The 21,983-nt window shown below is 38.8% G+C and overlaps 1 protein-coding gene across 1 annotated transcript; it reads left to right on the top strand.

Annotated features, from left to right (window-relative positions):
* The first annotated feature begins 1,910 nt into the window (after positions 1-1,910).
* On the top strand, positions 1,911-4,376 carry LOC126080627 (olfactory receptor 5A1-like). The gene is made up of 2 exons (XM_049891810.1): positions 1,911-1,976; positions 3,423-4,376. Exons 1-2 carry the CDS (start codon positions 1,911-1,913, stop codon positions 4,374-4,376), a joined length of 1,020 nt encoding a protein of 339 aa, XP_049747767.1.
* Positions 4,377-21,983: the final 17,607 nt, after the last annotated feature.

Here is a 21,983-nt window from a genome sequence, read left to right as displayed (position 1 = left end):
AAAAAGTTTTAAACTGTCACCTTACAATTCAGTTTATAATGAAATATGAGAAAAAGACATTCTTTGATGTGGTTTTAAATTTGACACAAATTTGTGAACCAATCTTAAATGCCTTGAAGCAAATTCTATAGCATATTATGTAGTTTCATAACAAAATGCAATTAACAATGAAATTCAATGAGAAAAATAAAAATATACCTGCTAGAAAAAAAAAAAATCTCAAAAGATTATCGTCCTGAAGGGAGATCTTGGAGACGAAGCAAGGGACCAGTTAAGGAGGTTGATAACCTCTGTATCACTCAGGAGGGCAGTTATTTACAACCCACATGGTTTTAATTGCCCCTTCTTTGTTGGGCAGTATGCTCTCAGATCCTTTCTTAAATGTGATGGGGAAGGTTCTTAAACATTTAAGGCCCTTTTCTTCCATGGCTGGATCATTTCTGAAGGAGGAGGCTAACAATAGGCTTTGTGCTCATCTCAGAGTCCAGGTGAACTAGGAAGCTCTCAGAAGCTACAAGTTGAAATTTCTGCTCACCATTTCTGAATACCTGGGTACACCACAAAGAAAAAGGAGTTGGATCACAAGAAAAAGCTAACACAAGAGGAACTCTTAGGTGAGTCACTTAAGGAATGTCAAGGGCCTAGGATACAGGCACAATTCAGAGGTTTACAAGTAACTCAGTGTCATTGTCCTTGAAATTATAAGAGACCACCTTCCATGATGGCACTTCGAGCTTGAAAAACAAACCTATAGAAGGATAGTATAAAACATAAGCTGTGTCAATACAGTCTAGCATAAAGTGGGGCTGGAAAAACTCTGAATGATTTCATTAGTGTTTGAAATAAGTGGGAAAACACAGACCCAGAAAAAAATAGTTGTGGATTTTATTTGATGGGCCTCTGCTGCCTGATATGTTCCTTATAAACAGCCAAACTTAAGCAGTCCACAGGTGACTTTGTGAGGGCTTGGATTCCTGAGTGAGTGGGTCCAACACAACTCTTGGTGAACGTGTCAATTTCTAGCAGAAGCCGGGGACCATTATTTAAGAGTAAATGTAATTCTTGGTCTTCTAACAGGTAACGTGCTCTCATTGTTCCTAGCAGACGAAGCTCTTCAGATTTTGTTTCCTGACTTACCTACGTATTAAACTTTTTCTAAAACCAACTGATCCCCATTAGAGCTAGAAATAAAAGGATTGTTGTTAGTTGCTGTCAAGTCAATTCCAACTCATGGTGACCCCAAGTATTACACAGTAGAACTGTTGCATACATTTTGGGGGGGGTGTCTGTAATCTTAATGGAATCAGATCAACAAAACTTTTTCTTCCACAGTACTTTGGAGTGGATTCAAATTGCCAAACTTCAGGTTAGCAGTCAAGTGCAAACTATTCGTGCCACTGAAACCAAAACCAAACCAAACTCACTGCCTGTGAGTTGATTCCAACTCATAGTGACCCTGTAGAAAAAAGTAGAGTTGCCGCATAGGGTTTCCAAGGATCAGCTGTTCGATTCAAACTGCCAAACTTTTGGTTAGCAGCCGAGCTTTTAACCACTGTATCACCAGGGTTCCTTTAAACCAGCTGCTGTTGAGTCAATTCTGACTCATAGTGACCCCAAGTGTTGCAGAGTAGAACTGCTCCACAGGGCTTTCAAGGCTACGACCTTTCATAAGCAGATTGCCTGGTCTTTTTTCCAAGGCTCTTCTGAATGCATTTGAAACACGAGCCTTTCAGTTAGAAGTAGATCACTTAACCGTTTGTGCCACCCAAATATTAGAAAGTACTGCTGCTGAAATGTCTTAAAGAAAAGGAGCATGTCAAAGGCACAACCTTTTCATTTTCTATTTCCATTTTCTTCTGTTTTTATTCGCTAAGAAGCTTCAAATGTAGGTAAGACTGGGAAGGAGGAATATGTTATGCCAAAAATGGTGTGAGAAAGAGCTGAAGAACGAGAGCCAAGACAAACTCTATCCCAAGGTAAGCTTTATTCAGGACAAAAGAAGAAAGTTTAGCAATTCCTGATAAATTAGAGGCAAATAAAAAGGGGGTTTGATTAGAAATTATAGAACCTGGGGTGACAGAAAAACAATGTGATGATTAAAATGTGTCTCTAAGATTAACACTGGTTTAACCAGACACTCTGCATATGATAGGATTTGCTGCAGTAATTTTGTCCTTTAGGCATCTGTGGATACAAGCTTTGCAGTAGTCACCATCTCAAGTCTCAGAGTTTTCTGTCGTTCAGTTACACCAGCACACATTGCAAAACATTTTAATAGCTTCTCGATTCTTTCTAAAAGAGATTAAATCTCCTCCAGCTTGACTTATTTCCATGGCAGTCAATCAGTGTTATGCCTTGAGTCTACCTGCTGGAAAGATATCTATGTGAAGAAAGGTAATGATTTTGTTATTGATGCCTCAGCTTCCCAACGTCCACGTCCTTTGCCCAAGCGTGACGCTCAAGTAATTCTGTGTCACTCTCCCCTATAGGAAAATTCTCTAACCTGGTAACTCTCCATAGACTTCAGGGTAACTCCAAATCCAATAAAACTGTATGCAAAGTTGGTGAGTGGTTGCATTTTGCTGAGCGGAGGATCCAGAGTCTCCATTAGATTTTCGGAGACACAAAGAAATAAAAAATCACTGTCTTAGGGAGTCTAACTCTTAAGTATTCCTGATGTGAGGAAAGAAAAAGCTTTCATCTGAAAGAAAGGGAGCTTCATGACTCTTCCAACCTTATCTTATTTCACTTCTCTGGAGCCTTCCTAAGCCAAAAAAAAAAAAAAAAAAAGCCAAAGCCAGTGCTGTTGAGTCGATTCCGACTCACAGAGTCATAAAATCGTTAAACCACTCCATTTCCAAACTTGTGCTTCTTAGTGACTGACTCTTCCCACCATTCTGTTACATTGTGAAAGCAGAAAGGCAGTAATAGGATCATCAGTGCTTCTGATTATAGGTTAACTGAGCGTTGGTTCTCAAGGAGATTTCAAAGAGCAGCTCCTCCAGCCTCCTCTCATGACATATTTTACACATTAACTCCTCCAAGCATCTAGTTAACAGCAGAGCCTTGCCTGGGCAGAATCTTTCTTGTTTCACCACTATTTTTCTAAGTTGGCCTTATTTGAAAGACTCACATATTTGCAACATCTGGCAGGGGAAAACATGGTATTAAGACATTTTAGGAGATGGTGGGCTAATGATGGCCATTTACTGCCTTTTGTCCCCAAACCCAATGATAATATGTATCCAAGAGGATTTTTCAGGTCAAGTTGGTGATTGTACCTGGAAGGCACAGAATAACTAAACATGGATGATTTAAGTTTGTACAATTAACTCTCTGCATAGCTAAAAAAGAAAGAGTGCTCCTTTTCCCTTTCGAGGTGGAAATAAAACCATTTCTTTCTTTCATCTTTTCTTCAGCAGGTGGCAGCAAGCAGGCCCATGGAATGGAATGGAAACCACTCCTCTGTAACCATGTTTGTTCTCCGGGGTCTCTCAGATAAAAAGGAGCTGCAGCTCATCCTCTTTCCAATATTCCTAGGGATCTACCTGGTGACTCTCATCTGGAACCTGGGTCTCGTCCTCCTCATCAGAATGGACTCCCAGCTGCACACACCCATGTACTTTTTTCTCAGTTTCCTGTCATTTATAGACATCTGCTATTCTTCTTCCATCAGCCCAAGGATGCTTTCAGACTTCTTAAAAGATGAAAAAATGATCTCCTTCATTGCCTGTGCCACTCAATATTTTATTGCGGCCTGGATGGGTCTGGCTGAGTGCTGCCTCTTGGCTGCCATGGCCTATGACCGATATGTGGCCATTGGCAGCCCTCTGCAGTACTCAGCCATCATGGCTCCTGGCCTCTGTGGGAAGATGGTCACTGGTGCCTGTGTGATTGGCTTCCTTAGTAGTTTATCTCTAACAGTCTCTTGCTTTCATCTTTACTACTGTGGGCCAAATATCATTCAACATTTCTTCTGTGACTTGCCTCAGATTATTCCCTTGTCTTGTTCTAATCCCTTCATCACCCAAATAATTCTTCTTCTGGCAGCCATTTTTGTTGTGTTTGGTTCTTTGCTTGTTATCCTCTTGTCCTATGGCTTCATCGTAGCTTCCATCCTGAAAATTTCCTCAGGCAAAGGCAGTGCCAAGGCCTTCAATACCTGTGCCTCCCACTTGGCAACTGTGACACTCTTCTTTGGCACAGCTCTTTGTGTGTACATGCGTCCCAGCTCTAGTCACTCCAAGAAGCAGGACAAGGTGCTAGCAGCATTCTATATCATCCTTATCCCCATGTTGAATCCTCTTATCTATAGCCTGAGAAACAAGGAGATCAAAGAGGCCTTCAAGAGGGTAATAAAGAGAACAACTTATTAACCTCAGTAAAAATAATATTTGGGAAGGTATTATTATCCCTGCAAGAAGAATGGAAGTGAGAATGTGTAAGTCACCATTTGCAGATAACAGAAATAACTAGGCTGCAAGAAGAAGTTAAAACCTAATTTCCTTGGTTCCTGGTGCCATCATGCTGAGGTGTCACCAGCAAGCAATCTGTCTAGGACAGTGATGACAACATTGAATGCAGCTTAAAAAGCCAGTTTCCATGATTAAAACTTGGGTAGATAAAAGCCTAAAAGGTGACTGTTCTTTGAGCAGAAAAGTGCTGGTAGATATTGTCTTCATAGAAGCGGCAAGAACTCAAGATGCCACACATCCTGTTCTTTTCTTCACAGTTTTTATTTCTTTTTAATTGTTTAACTTTTATTTGTATTCCAATAAAATAAAATAATATGTTAAGTTCAATGTATAAAAAATAAAACATTTATAAGGGAATGCTATATCTTTGGTCCCAAATGGAGAGACAGGATTTGTCTGGGTTTAATTCTGAGGAACTTTGTTCCATCCACTTTACTCCTCAAGCATATGGGAAAAATTGAATTGTGAAAAAGATATGGGAGATATGAAGGGTAGGATGAAGTGGAAGCCCTTGGGGTCAAGGTTTGGGAAATATCCCAGGTGCTAGAAAGAAGTTAAAGGCGAGTGATGTCTGGGCATTTGTGGGTCTGGTGCATGCCCCATTTCATCACATTGGAGAGTGTACAGAGCCTCAGAAATCATGGCTGTCAAGGTGTGTCCAGGGAGTCAGGACTCAAGTCCTGGAGATCGAAGCCTTTCTGTGTGATTCCAGGGCCTTAGGTTTGACAAAGGATTGGCAGAGCCCTCAGACTCAGGGGTACCGGGGAGATTCAGAGTTTACCTGAATGAATTTTAAAAACAGATCCGTCTTTCAGAGTGGAGTTGATGGAACAAGGTTCATGCATATTGCATTAGCATTTATACAACGTTTTACCCTTCATATAGTTCTATCACACAGATTAGATTTTTTCTATTCCTGTGTGCAGTTGGCAGGTGAAAAATTATCTCCATTTTATGGATGGAATGTTTGGTTATATTCAGGCCTTTCATGCTGTTCCCAGTGTAGGCTACGATCTATCTCAAATATCACAAAATGTGATTCATGGAACATAAATCGTTCTAACTGACTAAAATAATTTCCCCATTGATCTTCCACTTTTGTAAGTGTAATAGTCTTGGTATTATTTCTTGAAAACTGTCTTAAGAAGCTCTTCATTAATAAAATAATGAACTCATTGCCTCCTCCCTCACCCCTATTCCCATAAAAATATGATTGACTGGAACAGAGCTATCCAAGAATGGAACTTCGCCTAAAATATTTCTGTAGCCTAGTGACTGGTAGGTAGGTGAGATCCTTTCCAAAAACTAACATAGTCCGGTATGATCCTAAGTAGTGCTTTTAGATACAGATTAGAAATGCAGCATAATATTTGGGAAAGAACTCTAAAGCAGAACATTCCTACTACTAATAGAGGAAGGAGCCCTGGTGGTGCAATGGTTAAGTGCTGGGCTGCTAACTAAAAGTTGGTGGTACTAACCTATCCTGTGGTTCTGTGAGAGAAAGTCCTGGCAATCTGCTCCCTTAAAAATAAGAGCATAGAAAACCTTGTGGGGCAGTTCTACTCTGTCCCGTGGGGTTATTACAAGTTGAAAATTGATTCAACGGCCCCCAACAACAACAAGACTAACAGAGGGTCTTTTTTTATACTGCACAAAGTGTTTTATAACCATTATCCAATCTAATTATCATTATGATGAGCTACTCTATAAAGTTGTTACTGTCGTTGGTTGCCATCAAGTCAGTTCAGACTCACACCGACGCCCTGTGTGCAGAGGAGAATTGCTCCAAACGGTTTTCAATGCTCTGAAGGCAGATTACGAGGCCTGTCCTCCATGGAACCTCTGGATAGATTCAAACTACCAAACTTTGAGTTACTAGTCAAGTGTTTAACTGTTTGTGCCACCCAGGAAACCACCGTATGAAGTAGCTACTACTATTAACCATATTTTATAGGTGACAAAACTGAGGCTTGGAGATGTTACTACCCATCAAAGTTCTGTGTTCCAGATCACACGACCAGCAAGTTGTAGAGCCAGAATTCATCTAGATATGCTGTTTCCAAAACCCATGACTGTAATAAATAGTGGCTGTGTCTTGAATTAGCTTTTTGCATTTCTTAGTGCCTCAGTTACCTATCTTATGGGTAGGGAATTACACCAAAACTGCCTCCCAGGCTGCTGTGTTGACTAATTCAGGTAAAGTACCTAACAACGAACTGTATTAACAGCTAGGAGTGACCTCTGGCTCCTCACCTGAAAGTTGAGGGTATTGGACTAGATGATCCCTAGGTCCATTCTAGTTCAAATGACTCCAAGGACAGAATATAAAATGCTATACTCATGACACCACGTTAGGACCATGGGGACGTGGGAAATGAATCCAGGGGGACATGGCAAAGTGGGGTATCAGATCAGTAGGGACAAAAACTCCATGGCAACCATACACCAGAGAGCATCACCTGGAGAGTTTCCTTCCTCTAATTGGCTTGTCCCCTTTCACCTCTGCCCTTAACAACACAGTTAAGAAGAAGCCCAGTTGTGTACCTCTCTGTTGCTGGGTGTGAGTGGACAGCCAGTTTCATGGGCCAACAGAGATATGGGGGTGTAATATGGCACACTTAAAAAATTGTTTTTGAAAAGAAATAAGCATTTTTGATGTTTCTTGAGAGCTGTGTGTTCTTCTGGTATCTGGTCATCCTCACAGGGCAGGCCCTAGAAAGACCGGTGGACTCTGCACTCTCTTGTATATCCATGTGATTATTCCAGGAGGATCTACCGGTGGCAAGGTGAATGGTCTTCAGTCTCTCCTATTCTTCAACCCTTTCCTCTCCCTCACCTGCACACTCTCCACTCAAGGCCCTTCCTCACAGTCTCTTCCTGTTTACCCAAATCCTCTAAAATTTTTGTTAGCCATCTGACCTTTAGTGAAAAGAATAATCTCTGGTATAAAATTTCAAGTGTTACTCTGGGGTGGGGTGAGGGTTTGAATTTTAGTTCTGCACTTTCTTAAGGATGTGGCCTTGAGCTCTGTGTTTCACCTGTATAATGGGAATAATAGAAACACCTAGAATTAAATGAGGCAATGTCTGTAAAGTCTGATATTATGAATGTCAATAATTAAGGACCAAAAAAAATAATAATAATTTACAGTTGGCTTTCCTTATCCACAGGTTCTGCATCCATGGGTTCAACCAACCGTGAATGGAAAATATTCAGAAAAAGGAAAAGTTCCAAAAAGCAAAACTTGGATTTGCTGCACTGAGCACTATGCTGAATCCATGCGAATGAAGTGATGTGTAGGCATCCCCTGCTGTAGCCTCCCACCATTTCACAGATCCTCAGTCTCTTTCCAGCTCTTCTAGTTTGAGCGTTGTTTGCCTCCTGTCTTGTCGTTCTTCCCTAAACTATACAGTACTGTATAAGAACTATTTACATAGCATGTACATTGTATTAGGTTTATACATAATCTAGAAGTATATGGGATAGTATGCATAGGTTACATGCAAATACTACACCATTTTACATAAGGGACTTGAGCATCCTCCAATTTTGGCATCCACGGTGGTCTCAGAATGAAATCCCGTGGACACCCAGGAATGACTGCACTGGGTTTTAGAGGAATTTCTAAGATCCAAACATACACGTCTGTGTTTCCCAAGTTTTCCTCCACTCCAAGGACTTTTTAAATTTAACTTTGATCCCTGAGGATTCTGTTTTTGAAATAATAATAATCAATTTGATTTCTACTTAAATATAAAGCCTGTGTTCATAATTTCTGGGTAGCAAGAGACAGACTGACTCGCTACATAATGACAGAACTGTTGTCTCCAAGCAAAGTGCTCATGTATAACTCCATTAGGCCTTTTGAAGTACTACAAATAGCCCTGCATTGTCATCTTTGGAGACCCTGGGATCAGAAGACACTAGACTGGGGAACACTGTGTCAGAGACACCCACTTCAAGCACAGGTAGTGTTGGTCCAACTTTCCTTTTTATCCTTCCTACACTTACATTGATCTTCATTTAGAAGCATTCCCAGGTTTCATTATCTGATTTGGTACCCAGCACAGCGTAGAAAACTCACCATATTTTTATTTTTAGATCAGCGTTGCAAAGTATTTTGATTATCTAGATCCACAAAGTAAAATCAACAACTTTCTGCATTCCCTTACCCGTTGCAGTGGAGTTGATTCCAACTCAGAGCAACCCTATAGAACAGAGTAGAACTGCTCCGTAGGATTTCCAAGGAGCAGCCAGTGATTCAAACTTCTGACCTTTTGGCTAGCTGCCGAATTCTGAACTACTGCTCTACCAGGGCTCCCATTTTTTCTAACTGTGCTTTAAGTGAAAGTTTACAGTTTACATCATTTTCTCATACAAAAACTTATACACACATTGTTATATGATCCTAGTTGCTTTCCCTACAATGTGACAGCACAATTCTCTCTGTGACAGCACAATTCTCTCTCACACCCTGTATTTCCTGTGCCCATTGAACCAGCTCCCGCCTTCTCATCTCACCTCCAGAAAGGAGCTGCCCACATGTTCTCACATGTCTTCTTGAGCTTAGAAGCACACTCCTCACCTGTATCATTTTATGTCTTATAGTCAGTCTAATCTTTGTCTGAAGAGTTGGCTTCAGGAATGGCTTTAGTTTTGGGCTAGCAATAAGTCCTGAGGTCATGACCTCTGAGACCCTCCAGACTCAGTCAGACCATTAAATCTTGTCTTTTTTACTAGAATTTGAGTTTTGCATTCCATTCTTCTCCTACTCCATCAGGGATATTCTCTCGTGTTCCCTGTCAGGGCAGTCATTGGTGATAACCAGGCACCATCTAGTTCTTCTGCTCTTTCTTTCTCTTGGGCTCATATTTTCCTTGTGCTTTTGGTGTTCTTCATTCTCTTTTGCTCCAGGTGGGTTGAGACCAGTTGATGCTTCTTTATGCTCCAGAGCTCCCTTTTATCCTTCACACTGTGTTGGGGAATGGTGAGCCAGTCAAAGAAATTAATCAGAATGAGTGATGTATTCAGAGTTTTTTTTTTCTTTTTCCTCTCACTAAATTTTAAGAAGAGAAAATTTCAGAACATGCTCTACTAGGATGAGAAAAACAGTGTACACTTACGCTTTTCTGAGAATGGTGGGTTACATAGACTACATTTAATTAGGGCTGCTCTGTCACTGAAATGTAATAAGAAGTGAAGAATTTTAGTGCAACTGACTGATCTACTGTTTGACTCATATTCATAAAATTGACCAGTTATACTGGTTTGGGGATATTGCCTGTAAGAGTTTGTATTTTCAAAATATTTTCATGGAAGCTCACTCATCCTGCTTAACATACCTGACAATGTGTATTGGCAGTACTGTATTCTAAGTATAAACAGAGAGAAAGATTTCCAACTTCAAAAAGCTGTAATTAAAATGATAAAAAAGTATTCTTAATTTCACATCCAAAGCTGAATGAAAAAAACATTTATTAATGTATTCAACATGTATTTATTGAGTTGTGCTTGTAATAATTTCCAATATTCTTACCATTAGATAGTAAAATATTTCAACCAATCCATGTGCCCTTTATAAACAGCTTCATCGGCTTGTTTAGGGTACTGCATAAAAGATGTCATTAAAGAGTTATAATGTGGCTGGATGAGGGATAACAGAATAATATGTTAGAAATGAGTTCAGTCATTTATTAAGAATATTCCTGAATGTAGACTTGGAGACCATCTAACTTAGGAAATCATTTTAAGAGGAGCTCCTTGATACATCAGCATTAGTTCTTCCTTCTTCCTCTTTCTTGGAGACAAATGATAATGGAAGTGAGAATTGCTAAAATATATTGAGCTTGTATTTTAGGCCCTTTATCTTGTTCAGTCCTTACAACAATCCTATGAGACCCATCTTACAGATTAGGCACCTGAGGCATGGAAAGGTTAATAACTTGCTCAAGGTCACACAGATATAAGTCAGAAAAGTCTATTCTTTCTCTTTCCCTTTCTGTCTCTTGATTCTGTTGAGGACAAAATGAGCAAAGGCATAGTCATTTATTTCTAGTGATAATACAAAATGGTTTAAAATATTTAAAAATATGAGTATGATATTTGGCTAAACGTAATTGATTGGATCCGTGCATTTGTCTCTTCTCTTACTGGATCTCACATAAAACAGGTGATAAGAGGCTTTAAAAATGCATAAAATCATCAAGGTGTCAATGCGAGAAAGAAGAGACTACATACAAGACAATTGGAAAATGGAAAGTAGATGCATGAGGGATAATTATCTCAGATTTGAAAAAGCAGAAAGCAATGGATGTGGGCAATGTGGGGGGCAAGGACGGAAGACCAGAAACAAGCAAGTTAATTCCTAACCCTAACCAAGTTGCACTGAAATTGTTGACAAAAAACAAAGCTCCAGGAATTGAAGACATACCAATTGAGATATTTCAACAAATGGTTGCAGTATGCAGGAGGTACTCATACATCTATGCCAAGAAATTTGGAAGAGAGCTGTCTGGCCAACTGACTGGAAGAGATCTATACTATTGCCCATTCCAAAGAAAGGTGACCTAACAGAATGCAGAAATTATTGAACAATATCATTAATACCACATGCAAGAAAATTTTGCTAAAGATAATTCAAAAGCAGTGGCAGTAGCACATCGATAGGGAACAGCCAGGAATTCAAGACTTATTCCGAAGAGGACATGAAAAGAGGGATATCATTGTTGATGTCAGGTGCATTGTGGCTGAAAGAAGAGAGTATCAGAAAGATGTTTACTTGTGTTTTATTGAGTATGCAAAGGTATTCAACTGTGTGGATCATAACAAATTCTACATAACATTTTGAAGAATGGGAATTCCAGAACACTTATTTGTGTTCATGAGGAACCTGTATACAGACCAAGAGAAAGTCATTCAAACAGAACAAGGGGATACTTCAATATCATTGGTTCTTGATCATGTGCTATGTCCTGAAATGGTTGACTTTTGCCAATTCTTTCTGGTACAGTGACTCTGTGTATTACTTCCTCTATTTATTTGATGCTTCCTGCATTGTTCAGTTTTTTGCCCATAGAATCCCACAGTATTGCAACTCAAGTCTTGAATTTTTTCTTCAATTCTTTCAGCTTGAGAAATGCCCATCATATTCTTCTCTTTTGGTTTTCTATGTCAAGGCCTCTGTACATTTCATTATAATAGTTTTTCTTCTCAAGGTACCCTTTGAAACCTTCTGATGAACTTTTTACTCCATCATTTCTTCAATTCATTTTAGCTATTCTACATTCAAGAGCAAGTTTCAGAGCCTCTTCTGACATCCATTTTGGTCTTTTCTTTCCTTCCTGTCTTTTTAATGACCTTTTGCTTTCTTCATGTATGATGTCCTTCCACAACTTGTCTGGTCTTTGTTCATTAATGTTCAATGCATCAAATCTATACTTGAGATAGTTTCTAAATTCAGGTGTGATATCATCAAGGTTGTATTTGGGCTCCCATGGAGATGGATTTATATTTTCTGGGCAGAGAACTAGAGAATTTCTATGTAGAGAAAAACCTGCTGCTGAAGAAAATATGTACTGATAACTGTAGCAGGGGTTCATCACAGCAATTGTGAGGTTCCTGCCAGAGCACCTGTAAAACCCATCAGAGGAAAACTGCTGACCATCAATCAATTCTTGGTTTTTATTGCTCTACCCTGAAATTTGAAAGAACGACCAAGGATTACCAGAGAGAGGCCCTAAATACACAAACAGGAAAAAAAAAAGGAACTCGGATGACAAAAAACAATACAGAGAACATAGGAATAAAAAAAAAGTACAGAAGTCTATAAGTAGTGTCCTCAGAGAGATTAAAGAAGATATTCTCAAATCTCGAAAACTTAAAATACTCAACTTTTAAAACTATGTACATTTATTATTTATTACATTGATAGCTAAATTACAAAAATTACTACTTTATTTATTTGTTGCCTGGCATCCATAATCATTCTTTCTGTGAGGAGTATCTTAAAATTATTTTGGGAAGGGGAATCCCCTTACTGTTCTCAGTCATCATCCTATGAGCATGATGGGTCCCAATTCTGGGTTTTGGTTGTAAACTCTAATTGATTTCAGCCAATCAACATATATCGTCCATTTGCCATTACAACTAACTTGGGGTTTAAGTGGGGGACAAGCTCAGTCAAGGCCAGAAACATGCAAGGAGGTGATTTTTGGGTCTTCTGGGAAAGAAAATGTTCCTGTCTTTTGGTCTTGGTGTCTTCTAAAGTACTCGATGGTTTTACTGGCTCCCTTGAACTCTGCCTGTAGGACATTCTGACGATTCATTTGGATATTTTTTGTCTTATCACATCCACTTCAATTTCTTTCTATTGTTACAAACCTTCTCCGAGGCTGTGAACCTGAGAACCTACCTTCCTGAAAGACGGGACTGGTCAAAGAGATGTGGAGAAGGAAATACTAGGTAAAAAGTTAGATACTGTTTTAAAAATATCTTGTTACACACAGTTTAGTGAGCATTTAAAAAAGAGAGTCAGATGCGCTTAAAGCAGGAGATTAAATATGTGTCAGTAAGATAAGTAGACCTTATATTCTGATATATGGCAACTAGCTGTTTGACTTTCTCTACAGTCTGGTCTCTTTTATCCACTCTAAATGATCTTCCTCTATATATATATAAAAAAATATATAGCCCAGGGTTTTCCTGAAATAAAAAGCATAACTTAAAGACTAAATGACAGGGGCTTCATTTTCTGTAGTGTTTCTGGGCTGGAAAAGAAAAATTATTCTCTTAGGTAGTGAGGTGGGATTAAGGGATCGGCAGGGTAATTTCACTTTCTGATTTGGCATGATCGAATGCTATTTGTCCTTTCAGAGTTTCCTACCTACTTTGCCAAGTTTTCCTTTTTTTTTTTCCCTTGTCTTTGCCCTTTGTCTCATGCTCATCCTCTCCTTCTTCTCATTTCCCTCTCTTACTCTTCTATTCTTTTAATCCCAAGCAGCTGGAGTTATGGGACACAAAAGGGGAGGCATTTATGTTTCATCTTCACATTCCAAGTCATACTAAGGTCTTTCTGAATATAATCCACTCGATGATGTTTCATCCAAATAACAACTTGTTCAAATATGAGAAAGTAGAGTTGAGACTCCCTTTTCTGCAGAGTTGGGTTTATAATTGCTGGGTGTTTGCTGCTTCCTGGTGTCTTTTCAGTTAGAGGTCTCTGAGGACTACTACTATGCAGTGGTGACATAATTTGTTTCATAGATAACAGGGTTGGAAATGACCTCTATATCAGTCCCATGATTCTTTCTTGGGCATAAAGAGACAGTCTGCAAGAGGGTTCCTTGATGTCAAAATGTCTCAAAAGATTAGGAGCCTGAAGGGAGATCTTGGAGCCTAAGCAAGGGGCCAATTAACATGGATGGTCTCCCTCCATCACCGAGTAGGGTGGTTATTTACAGCCCACATGGTTTTAATTGCCCATTCTTTGTTGTGGATTGTACTCTCGAGCTGTCTCTTAAATATAGTAGGGAGGATTCTTAAGCATTTAAGGCCCTCTTCTTTCAAGGATGGTTCATTTCCGAAGGAGGCTGAGTCAAAAATTGCTACCAGTGGGTCTTTTGTTCTCAGAGTATTGATGGAATGGGAAGCCTGAGCAGCTGTAAGTTGAAATATCTGTTCATGATTTCTGAGCATCTGGGTACATCACTAAGTAAAAGGAGTTGAAACACTTTCTCAGAACTCTTAGGTGAGTCACTTAGTGACTATTCTGTAAAGAATGTCAAGCACCTAGGATAGAGGCACAACTCACGATTTACAAATAACTCAGTATCATTGTCCTTGAAGTCTAAATGTTATAAGAGACCATCTTCCAAGGTGACTCTTTTGACCTGAAAAACAAACCTGCAGAAGGATAGTACAAAATGTAGGCTGAGTCAATACATTTTAGCATAATGTGGGGCCTGGAAAATTTATGACTCCTTTCATTAGTGTTTCAAATAAGTGGGAAAACACAGACCCAGAAGAATTGCTCTGGATTATTTTTGAGGGTCCTCCACTACCTCATTTGTTTCACTTAAAAAGTCAAACTTAAACAGTCCACAGGTGACTCCTTTGGGGGAAGGATTCTGGAGCGAATGGATCCGACACAGGTCATGATTAACGGGTGAAGTTGTAGTGAAAGGGAGGGTCCATTAGTCAAGAGTACATGTAATACTTGGTCTTCTGACAGAAATCTGTCCTCATTGTTCCTCAACAAAACTCTTCAGATTTTGTTTCCTGATCTACCTATATGTTGAATTTTTTAAAAAACCAACTAATCCGTATTATGCTTGACATAAAATAGAGCAAAATACTAGGAAGCGTTGCTGAGGAAATATCTCAAAGAAAAGGAACATGTCAAAGGGGCCACATTTAATGATCTGTTTCCATTTCCTTCTTTTTAATTTTCTAAGAGGGGAAAAATGGAGGTAGGCATAGAGATGGGGAATGTATTTGCCAAGAATGGTGTGAAAAAAAGCTGAAGTAAGAGAGCCAAGACAAACTCTACCCCAAGATAAACTTTATCCAGGAAGAAAGCTAAGGAGTCGCCCATAAATAAGACACAATAAAAGATAAGATTTGATTAGAAATTATACACTCTGGAGTGGTAGAGAAAAACAATGTAACGTTTAAACCGTGTCTGAGATTAGTAGTGATATCACTGGTTTAACATGCCTCTCTGGCTATGGGAAGTTTTGCTTTGGTAATTTTAACCTTAGACATCTGTGGACACAGGTTTTGTAGTAGTTATCATCTGTTTTAGTCATCTAGTGCTGCTGTAACAGAAATACCACAAGTGGATGTTTTTAGCAAAGAGAAATTTATTCTCTCATAGTCTAGTAGGCTGCAAGTCCAAATTCAGGGCATCAGATCCAGGGGAAGGCTTTCTGTCTCTCTTGGCTCTGGAAAAGGTCCTTGTCATCATTCTTCCCCTGGTCGAGGAGATTCTCAGGTGCAGGGACCCTGTGTCCAAAGGACGAGTTCTGCTCCTGTTGTTGCTTCCTTGGTGGTGTGAGGTCCCCATGTCTCTCTGTTTGCTTCTCTCTTTTATATCTCAAAAGAGACTGGCTTAAGACACTATCTAAGCTTGTAGATCTCATCAATATAACTGCTGCTAATCCATCTTATTAACATCATAGTGATAAGTTTTGTAACACATAGGAAAATCTCATCAAAAGACAAAATGGTAGATAATCATGCCATATTGGGAATCATGGGCTAACCAATCAATTTGAGACATATTTTGGGGGGACACAATTCAACCTATGACACTGTCTAAAGGCCAAAATTTCTCTGCCCCTCAGTTATTTATTTTTTTCAGTTATTTATGTATTGAAAACACTTCAATGCCGTTTCATTTCTTCTTCCTGAGAGAGACTAAATTCTCCTCCAGTTTGTCTCATTTCCTTGACAATCAGGGAACGTTACTGCTTTTCTATTCGTTTACTGAAAGGATATCTATGTGGAGAGACATGATAATTGTGTTATTGATGGTGTTTTCCAGTATGTTGATTGCCCTGTTTGTACAGTAATGCCTCTGGAATAAGTTCTGCCATTCCTGAATTGTTTTGTGATAAATTCGTACAAAGAATGTTCCAGGGCCTTCTTGGATCCATAGTCCTGCTCACATCTAGCCGGTGATTACCCACAGGATATTGTGTCTTTCTCTGTTTCATGCTATGCATCATCTCTTTTCTTGTGTCTTTACGGGCACATTTCTTACCTAACTTCCTCGGTTTTGGCTCCCTTTCTGTCTCCTTTGAATCCTCCAAGCCAAAAAATGCAGTGCTTTGAATCCAAGAGTTGTTTCAAAATAAGCTTAATCATGCAATTGATACAGTTTTGAGAGACAGTGGAATGTAGTTATTAAACATGTGGCTCTGGAGCCAGAGGTCTTGGACTTGAATCCCAGTTCTCTTCTTTGCAGGGTGGGTGACATGTGCCTGGTTACCACTGTGAGTTACACTGTCTCTTCATCTGTAAAATAGGAGCAATAAGAATGCATATCATGTGGGCTTGTTGAACAAATAAAATTAAATAAAACATAAAAAGGTTCAGAATAACACTGGGAAATTAATAAGCACTTATTGATCATATTTGGAAACAAAAAATTATAAGCATATCAAACAAGCTTGTGGTTTTAGAAAAAATATCCAAGGAATAAACTGGGGTAATGAAGACTTTCATGTAAATATTGTTTTTTTAATTATTTCTTGAAATGTGGTGGCTTATGTGGCCAGGGAAAACACTGAGAAGGCTAGATAACATCTAAAATATACGTTTTTTTCTCCCATGACTCAGCCAATGACAAAGTAAAGAAATTCTTCAACATACAGAATAGACAAGAAAGCACCAATCTAAGGAGATCATAAGGTAGGGCCAGCATTTTTCCAGTTTGTTGCTAGGTGCCCTCGAGTCAGTTCCAACTCATAGTGACCCTGTGCACAACAGAACAAAACACTGTTGAGTTCTGTGTCATCCTCACAATCTTGGTATGTTTTAGCCCATTTTTACAGCCACTGTATCAATCCATCTCATTGACAGTACTCCTCTTTTTCCCAGACCCTTTACATAAGCAACATATCCTCCAGGGACTAGTTCCTCTTGGTAACATTTTCAAAGTATGCGAGACAAGGTCTCATCATTCTCCTTTCTAAGGAGCATTCTGGCTGTACTTCTTCCAAGACAGATTTGTTCATTTTTCTGGTGGCTCATGGCATATTCAGTGTTCTTTGCAAGCACCGTAATTCAAAGGCATTAATTCTTCTTCAGTGTTCTATACTCATTGTCCAACTTCTGCACGAATATGAGGCGATTGAAAATACCATGGCTTGGGACACCTTAGTCCTCAAGGTGACATCTTTCCTTTTTAACACTTTAAAGAGGTCTCTTTGCAGCAGATTTGCTCATTACAAGACATAATTTGATTTCTTGACTGCTGCTTCCCTAGGCGTTGTTTGTGGATCCAACTAAAGCAAAATTCTTGCAACTTCAAACTTCTCCATTTTTCATGATGTTGCTTATTGGTCCATTTGTGAAGACTTCTGTTTTTTTTATACTGAAGGCTGTAGTCTTTGATATTCATCAGAAACTGCTTCAAGTCCTCTTCACTTTCAGAAAGCAAGGTTGTGTCATCTGTGTATTGTAGACTGTCAATGAATCTTCCTCATTCTTCTTCATAAAGTCTCATTTTTTGGATTATTTGCTCAGCATACAGATTGAATGAGTATGGTGAAAGGATACAAGCCTGGTGCACATTTTCCTGTTTTTAAATCACGGAATATCTCCTTTTTCTGTTCAAAAGACTGCCACCTGATCTATAGATGTGTTTTGCATGAGCACAATTACTTGTTCTGGAATTCCCATCCTTCGCAATGCTATCCATAATTTGTTATAATCCACACAGTTGAACACCTTTACATAGTCAACAAAACACAGGTAAACATCTTTCTGATTTTCTCTGCTTTCAGCCAAGATCCATCTGATATCAGCAATGATATCACTTGTTCCATGTGCTTTTTTGAATGTGGCTTAAATTTCTGGCAGTTACCTATTGATGTAGTACTGCATACATTTTTGAATTATCTTCAGCAAAATTTTACATCTGTGTGTTATTAATGATACTGTTTGATAATTTCCACATTCTGTTGGATCATCCCAGAAGGCATGTATTTATCCTTGGTGGTCTAAGGGCTGAGATTTAATGGGCATGTGTGTGAGAGGTAGGAGAAAAAGGCAATATGTGAGACTTGATTAGAGAAAATATTCCACTCTACTGAGAGCAGGGACTCCCGTAGGATGACACTCTCAGAGATGAAGGAGAAAAACACCTTCCCTACAGAGGGAGACAGTGATATGCACACCTCACAAAGCGTCAATTTGGGAAGGGCGGAGAAAAAGTTCCACTGATAATTCTTGTCTCCGAATTTGTATTCATGTAAACATGAAACCTAAACCTTATCAGTGTTGTGGCCCCAAAACATCCCAAGTAAAATCTATGTTTAATGGTATTCCGAGCCAGTATTGCTATTAAGGTACCATACAGAAGTAATATAAATCATTTCTAAAGGCATATATTTCAAAGTCGTTCTTCAAAGTTTCCCATAGGCAACATTCAAAGGAACATGGACTCATAATGAAAAGTCAAGTAAACAAGGCGCCATAAACATCAATCTGCAATAACATCAAATTGTACAGTCAGACCCACAAAACTACAGACATTTATATTATTCAATAATACTTTTAAATACATATGTATTTAATATGTTTAAATAAAAGAATCTTTGAAAGTACAATGAGGAAACAAGATACTTTTAATTTCTGCCGGGCATATATGAGAAAAGAACAAAATTGAACTTTTAGAAAACAAATTATTTAATTGGGATCTAAAACTCAGCAGATGGGTTAAACATTCAATTAACACAGCTTAAAATAGAAAGAATGAGCTGGAGGACATATCTATAAAAATTAACCAGAACACAGTGTAGAAGTACAAAGAAATGGATCTTTCAGAGACGGTAACTATATAATGAGAAGATCCAACATACATCCAATAGAGATTCCAGAGAGATATATAAGAGAAAAAATGAAAGAGAAACAATGTTCAGAATACTGTTTAGTAGGCAGCACACTGGCCTAATACCATATTTAATGAATGAACATTAGAGGAAGCTGTGCAGGTCTTCATGACCACAAGGAGAACATCAGTATGTATCAGAGATTTTCAATAAATCTCTTTGTTGTCTTGGATTGTTAGTGAAAAAAAAAAAAAAAAAATGATGATGAATATGATCTTCTTTTCAGTTTCCACAAGATTTTACAACCATTCAGTCTCTCTGTAGAGGGACATCTCCTAAGTCTGGATGGTAAATAGATTGTGTATCTGCTACCACTCTCCCTTTATTTACTAATATGAGATATCTTGACATTCTTTTCTAATTAATTCCTTTGTTCCCTCATAATCCTTCGGAAAACAGGGTACCAGAGAACCACAACCAATCTGATTTAGAGAAATGGGCCCTTTGATGTTATTTTCCTAGTCATGTCCTTATAGTCCCATAAGGATTTTCTCTTTTCTTCATTTTCCATGACTGGGAAATGACTGGGGAGAAGGAAAATATTTTGAGCAGCTAATGTTGGCAAATATTTGTACTTCATAGAAATGTTTTATTCCATTAATACCATAGTATTTCTCTGTGATAATCTCAAAGATGTCTACTTTCTACCATTATACATAACTACCAGGCTACGTTTGACAGCTGTTTTTGATATTTTTTTTGTTTTTGTTTTCCCTTTTTTGTTATTGTACTTTAGATGAAGATTTACAGAACAAACTAGTTACTCATCAAACAATTAGTACACAGATTGTTCTATGACATTGGTTAACAACCCCACTACATGTCAACACTCTCCCTTCTCAACCCTGGGTTCCCTGTTGCCAATCTTCCTGTTCCCTCCTGCTTTCAAGTCCCTATCCCAGGGCTGGTGCACCCCTTTACTCTTGTTTTGTTCCATGGGCCTGTTCAATCTTAGGCTGAAAAGTGAACCTCAGGAGTGACCTCATTACTGAGATGAAAGCATGTTCATGGGCCATACTCTCAGCATTTTTCCAGTCTCTGTCAGGCCAGCTAGTCTGGTCTTTCTTTTTGGGTTAGAATTTTACTCTATATTTTTCTCCAGCTCTGTCAGAGTAGTCAGTGGTGGTAGCTGGGTACCATCTCATTGTTCTGGACTCAGGCTGGTGGAGGCTGTGGTAGATGTAGTCCATTAGTCCTTTGGACTAATCTTTCCCTTGTGTCTTTAGTTTTCTTCATTTTTCCTTGGTCTCAAAGGGGTGAGACCAGTGGAGTATCCTAGATGGCTGCTTGCAGGCTTTTAAGACCCTAGACACTATGTTCCAAAGTAGAATGTAGAACATATTCTTTATAAACTATGTTATGCCAATTGAGCTAGATGTTCCCTGAGATCATGGCTCCCACAGGCCGAAGCCCAGCACCTCGGTCCCTCAGGGAGTTTGGATGTGTCTAAGGAGTTTCCATGACCTTGCCTTGTACAGGTTGTGCTGGCTTCCCCAGCATAATGTACCATCTTACCCTTCACCAAAGTTTCCACTTATCTATTATCTTTTAAGTGTTTTTTCCAACCCACCCCTCTTCTCCCTCGTAACCATCGAAGATTGTTTCTTTTTGTATGTAAACCTTTTCGTGAGTTTTTATACTAGTGGTCTCATACAATATTTGTCCTTTTGTGATTGACTTCTCTCACTACTCTTAAACACAACTCCCAGGCTACATTTGATAGCTATTTCCTGTATTTAAAATAGATCATAATTTTCCTTCTTGAACAGGTTCATTTGAATAAAAATTTTTTTCTTGGGGGATGTTTTAGTGATACTACACAGAAAACAACAGTATAACTTCTTGAAGGAGATGTATAATTCCTGATGCAAAAATATTTTTTAGATAGTTACCATTTGTTTGAAGACTTGCTTCTGTGTTTCTCTGGACTGACTCCAATGTGAAGGAGAGAGAAAAAAAAAAAACCTCCTGAATCTTTCCCAGAGTTTCCAATCCTCATGCTTGTTGTCTAAGCATGAATCTTACAGAAGTCCGATTAGTTTCCCCTGTAGGAGAAGTCTCTGACCTGGGAACCACAAATAGACTTCAGGGTGACCGAAAATTCCAAAATTCTCAAAGTAAAGGTGATAAGTAGTTGTATTTTGCTGGATAGAGGAACCTGAGTTTCCACAGATCTTTAAAGGACACTAAGACAATCAATAATCACTGTGCTAGACAATCAAACTCTGAAGTATTTCCGATTTGAGGAAAGGGAGTTTCACAGCTCTGTGAACCTTGTATAACTTCATTTCTCAGGCGGCTTCCTAGAGTCGCTAATTTGCTTCTGTCACATCCATTTCCAAGCTGCCACTGCTTCTGATTTACTCTTCCCTCCATCCTGCTACATGATTCTTACATCTCTCCAGGTATCATAAAAGCAGAAAGGGCATTCCAGAATTGTCAAGAGTGCCTTGTTATACATTAATGAAAGGCCATTTCTCAAGGATATTTTAAAGAGTACCTACCCAGAATCCTTTTTGTAACTATTCAAGAGCTTCTCCAATCTCTAAGTTAATGCCGAGCAATGCCCAATAAAATTTTTCTGTTTCACCATATAAAGAAATTGCACTATTTCCCTAATATGGCCTACCTCCAAGTCTCACATATTTGCAAAATCTGCCATGGGAAAACATGAAATGAAGACATTTTAGGAGAAAATGGACTACTGATGCACACTGAATGCCTTTTGTCCCCAAAGAAAGAATGAAAATATAACCAAGAGGATTTTTCAGTTAAGGTTGATGATTGTATATGAAAGGAGATTACACTCAACATTGATATTTTAATGTTTTAAAATTAGTCTGATGCATAACTAAAAAAATGAGATGTCCTTTTTTGGGAATAAAGCTATTTC

This window comes from Elephas maximus, chromosome 7 (genome assembly GCF_024166365.1).
Source record: "Elephas maximus indicus isolate mEleMax1 chromosome 7, mEleMax1 primary haplotype, whole genome shotgun sequence".
NCBI classification, from domain to species: domain Eukaryota; kingdom Metazoa; phylum Chordata; class Mammalia; order Proboscidea; family Elephantidae; genus Elephas; species Elephas maximus.
This window is presented reverse-complemented; position numbering and strand designations above follow the sequence as displayed.

Coding starts and splice junctions, on each gene's coding strand:
- LOC126080627 (XM_049891810.1), top strand. CDS start 1,911: ATGTTATGCCAAAAATGGTGTGAGAAAGAGCTGAAGAACGAGAGCCAA. Junction 1,977..3,422: donor AAGACAAACTCTATCCCAAG/GTAAGCTTTATT, acceptor TTTCTTCAGCAG/GTGGCAGCAAGCAGGCCCAT.